Raw genomic sequence first — 4,913 nt, forward strand, 5'->3', positions numbered from 1 at the left:
GCCATACCAAACCTATGGTGACTTCATATTGTTTTCGTTAGCCTCGCGCTGCCTGCCAACTTCATGCAGGACGCTGTTCGAAGCGCAGGTGACGTCTGATTTCCCTACTGTTCATGAACTTTTCGCATTTGTCAAGTCGCGTGTGTCTATCCTTGAACGAGTTCAGGATCTTCAAGTTTCAAAACCAGTCCAATCGTCGTCACGTTCTTCAGGCCAACCGCGCCAAGAAAAGGGTAGTCTCCGAAAAACAGAAAAAACTCCGCAGTCATCTTTTGTTAATGCAGCACCACCGCCGTCATCAAAGCCCCAATGCATGTGTTGTGGTAAGGGCAAACATGCGTTACCGTTGTGTAACAAATTTAAAGGGTGGTCCAAAGACGCCCGGTCGAAATGGGCCCGAGAGCGCAAGTTATGCTTTCGATGCCTGGCGGAGGGTCATTGGACCCCTAAGTGTAAATCATCAATAGTATGTTCTCAGTGCTCACGCAAACACCACACATTGGTCCATACAGATGCAGTCACCGCAATCGCCAAGAAGGAAGATACCGTCCCTGTTGCTGATCAGACAGCGTCCGCGTCGACTTCTTGTGTTGGACAGCTTGAGTCTCATTCTGTATTGCTGGGTACAGCACTCGTTCAGGTTCGTGACCATGGAGGTACCCTACATACTGTTCGTGCTTTAATTGACTCTGCGTCTCAAATGAGTGCTATCACGTCATCATGCACGACTCGTCTTGGGTTACGTGTATCGTGTTGGACGGCGCCGGTGACTGGGTTGTCTGGTGCGTCGGTTCCTAATACTCTTGGTATTGTAGAATGTAACGTGCAGCCTCGGTATGCTGAGGAACCGGTGTTCCCTGTTAAGGCATGGGTGTTCTCGACGATCACAGCAAGTATGCCGCGACAACCGTTGTCTCGCGCTGTAGCTGAAAAGTACCGACATTTAGCGTTAGCTGACCCTTCATTTACAATTCCTGGTGACATTGACCTGTTGTTGGGTGCAGACATATTTGCCCAGGTCTTGGATGGCAAACGTGTGTCTGTTGGTGAGGCTTGGCCAGTCGCGTTTGGTTCCGTCTTCGGGTGGATCATCATCGGACCTGTTCCATATGCTACTTCGAAATCACCACACTCATGCCCCACATCGATGTTGAATTGCATTTCTGTCGAATCATTACTCGACAAGTTTTGGAGGGTAGAAGAGCCTGAGGTAGCACCCGAAGTATTCACCGAGGAAGGTCAATGTGAATCAATGTTTCGTTCGGGGTGCATTCGTTCCAGTTCCGGCCGTTTTACAGTTCCTCTCCCCTTTCGCCAACCCCCGGATGACGACGTTTTCCGCGGTTCCCGTACGGTTGCGCTCAAGCGGTTTGAGTATTTGGAGAGGAAGCTGTCCGCTGACCACAGACTCCGTGGACTATACACTCAATTCATGTCAGAGTACAGCTCATTAGGGCACATGTCGCTCGCTTCTAGTCCTGGAGCGTACTTTATACCGCACCATGCTGTGTACCGACCGTCAGAAACGGATCCGAAAATTCGTGTTGTATTTGATGCGTCTGCCCGAGCTTTTAGTGGCACGTCATTAAACAATTGTCTATTATCTGGTCCAAAGTTGCAACGTGACGTCGTGGACGTGTTGCTTCTGTTCCGTTTGTTGAGGTATGTTTTCACAACAGACATTTGCAAAATGTACCGACAAATTTTGATTGCCCCGGAACAACGTAAATACCAACACATTCTTTGGCGTGAGTCGCCACACGATCAGCTGCAAGAATACCAACTTAATACGGTCACATATGGTGTAAATTGTGCACCGTACCTCGCCATTCGTGTATTACAACAAATTGCTGATTCCGACTGTGCTGATTTTCCTTCCGTCCGCAAAGCACTATTGTTTCACACGTATGTAGACGACATATGCGTTGGTGCCGATTCCGAGGAAGCTGCGGTAGAATTGCAGTCTGCGCTGATCACCGTCCTCGGGCGAGCTGGATTGGAACTTAAGAAGTGGTCTAGCAATACTCAATCTGTTCTGAACAACGTGCCTCCGGAGGACAAAGTCAGCGGCGAATTGCCATTTGATGAAGGCGACGGTGTAAAAGTATTGGGTCTCCGTTGGAGTCCACGCGACGATTCGTTTGGTTACGGATTTCAGAACGAAAAGATGGTGGCTACAAAAAGAGGAATGTTATCGTTGATAGCCCGAATATTTGACCCGTTAGGCCTTTTATCACCTGTTGTTTTCTTTGCGAAACATTTAATGAAACTGGTGTGGAAGGCTAACGTTTCCTGGGACGAACAATTACCAATGTCCATCAATGAAGTTTGGCACCAATTTGTGTCCGAATTGCCAGAATTACAAAGAGTTTGTATTCCACGTTTTGTTAACACGCGCTCGGGCATTCGTGTTATACTATGTGGTTTCTGCGATGCGTCTGAGCGTGGATACGCGGCTGTTGTTTATATCCGATCTGAGAATTCGTCTGGTACCCCCTTCGTGTCCCTATTGGGTTCTAAAACCAAACTAGCCCCGATGGCTGCGTCAACGATTCCACGGTTAGAGTTATGCGGCGCAGTTCTGCTAGCGAAGTGGATGTCTCGCATCAAGAGTACATTAAATGCGGAGGTGGAAGTCATCGAAACTCACGCTTGGTCTGACTCCACAATCGTACTCAATTGGTTAGCCGTACGCCATGTGATATTCAAGATCTTCGTGTCCAATAGGATCCATCAAGTGCAATCGCTATTGCCGGATTGTCAGTGGCACCACATAACTTCAGAAAACAATCCAGCTGATTGTGCGTCAAGAGGATTGTCACCTTCCGAATTAGTGGACAATGTATTGTATTGGAACGGTCCCACTTTTCTCAGGTCACCAACGGCTGAATGGGTTGTCCGTGTTCCTTTCATCGAGTCAGATCAGCTCCCCGAAGCCAAGATGGAGAACCCCGTGGTCCTACTAGCCGAGACTGAACCGGAATGGTACTCCCGGTTCTCGTCGTACGTGCACATGATTCGGGTTGTCGCCCATGTCCGACGTTTTATTTCCCTCTGTTGTCACCGCCCACAAGTCTTTGAGTGCTATCTCACGCGCGGTGAGCTCGATTTGGCGTTATGGTCAGTAGTCCGATTCTCCCAACAGTCCTTTTTCGGAAAACTTCACCACGAATTGAGTTGTTCGAAACCAATATCGACTCGGAATGTGGCCCGACTCCGACCTTTCCTTGACGATAATGGTATAATCCGTGTCGGTGGTCGTCTCTCCAACGCTGAGTTATCGATTGAACAACGACATCCAGTCCTATTGGCGAAGTCGTCTCATTTATCAATTCTTTTAGTACGTCATTGGCATGACCTTACCGGCCACAGTGGCCCCCGAGTCATGACGGCTCTTCTGGGACGTCAATATTGGATTATGTCACTGGGCACTCTGATCCGTACTGTCATCAGTCACTGTACCCGTTGCGTGAGATTGTCAGCCACTAATCCTCAACCGATCATGGCCGATTTGCCACGATCCCGCGTAACCGAATGTCGCCCTTTCTCCCGTGTAGGGATTGATTATGCGGGACCATTGCTGATGAAGGAGCATCGCCTCCGGAAGGCTCGTCAATACAAAGTATATGTGGCGGTTTTCGTATGCTTTGTAGTCAAGGCGGTACACCTCGAGGTCGTATCTGACCTGTCCACCGATGCCTTTATTGCTGCGTTAAATCGTTTTGTAGCTCGTCGCGGTCTTCCCGTCGACATTTACTCGGACTGTGGAACTAACTTCGTCGGAGCTGCAGCTCAACTAAAGGAATTGGTTAATCATCCTGACAACCAAGGTCGATTGTCTGCCACCATACAATCTGTTTGGCACTTCAACCCCCCTGGCGCACCGCATTTCGGCGGCCTGTGGGAAGCGGCAGTCAAGTCGGCAAAGTCCCTTCTCGTCCGTATCATGGGGGAGCATACGTTTACGCTGGAAGAATTCAATACCATATTGTGCCGTGTGGAGGCCATATTGAATTCTCGGCCGCTTGTCCCCGGTTCTACTGATCCAAACGAAGTAGACTATTTATCGCCGGGACATTTCCTCATAGGTCAACCGTTACTCGCAGTACCTGAAGAACCCATTTCGCCTTCTCAGCACTCACTGAGTAACCGCTGGAAGCTAATTAATCAGTGCGCCCAAGCTTTTTGGCGCCGCTGGAGGGACGAGTATCTGCAAACCTTGCAGACGAGAGGACGATGGACGGCTGATGCTCCCAATTTGGTGGTTGACGATATAGTCATTGTTAAGGATCCGCAGTCACCACCGTTAACCTGGCGTATGGCCCGTATACTAGAAACCGTGCCGGGTGCCGACGGTGTCGTGCGCGTAGTGCGCCTCCGGACGCCGACAGGTATCTTAACACGTCCAGTCGCAAAGGTGGTAAAGTTGTTTACTGCGTAAATCTCCCATCCTCAGTTCCTGACCCATGTAGTTATAACAGTTATTTTAGTTTTTAAACTATATATTTCAATATTTATGGTAAAATACATGCCACGCTCTAAACTTTGATGGGGCTCTACACAGGAGTTCCAATGGCTCGTAATTTGGCGGGGAGGTACTAGCGTTTGACCCAAAACATAAAGGGGTGCCATTTTTATTTTTTATTTTTATTTTTTATTCGTTAGCTGTATTGTATGTTCCCCGGTCATTACCATGTATACTGTTCGCACCTCCACCGCCACATTTTGTATCTATTATTATTTTGATATATATATGTATATTTGTTTTTTTTTTTGTATTGTATGCACATTGCACACTCAACATTCATCGTCGACCCACCGAAGTTGTCATACGTCTCCGTATCCCAAGGGGGAGCATGTTCGCGACTCGTATATCGGGCCGTCCTAATCATGTACCTACTCCGCGCTTCAGC

General features: G+C 48.6%; 1 protein-coding gene across 1 annotated transcript in view; it reads left to right on the forward strand.

Moving 5' to 3' along the window:
* LOC103309040 overlaps positions 1 to 4,441 on the forward strand; it is a 4,584-nt gene extending 143 nt beyond the window's left edge. Inside the window, exon 2 of the mRNA XM_029492538.1 lies at positions 42 to 4,441. Coding sequence (XP_029348398.1) covers positions 42 to 4,441 — 4,400 coding nt within the window. The remainder of the gene's footprint in view (positions 1 to 41) is intronic.
* The last annotated feature ends 472 nt before the right edge of the window (positions 4,442 to 4,913 follow it).

This window comes from Acyrthosiphon pisum, unplaced genomic scaffold (genome assembly GCF_005508785.2).
Source record: "Acyrthosiphon pisum isolate AL4f unplaced genomic scaffold, pea_aphid_22Mar2018_4r6ur Scaffold_21674;HRSCAF=24568, whole genome shotgun sequence".
Classification (NCBI taxonomy): domain Eukaryota; kingdom Metazoa; phylum Arthropoda; class Insecta; order Hemiptera; family Aphididae; genus Acyrthosiphon; species Acyrthosiphon pisum.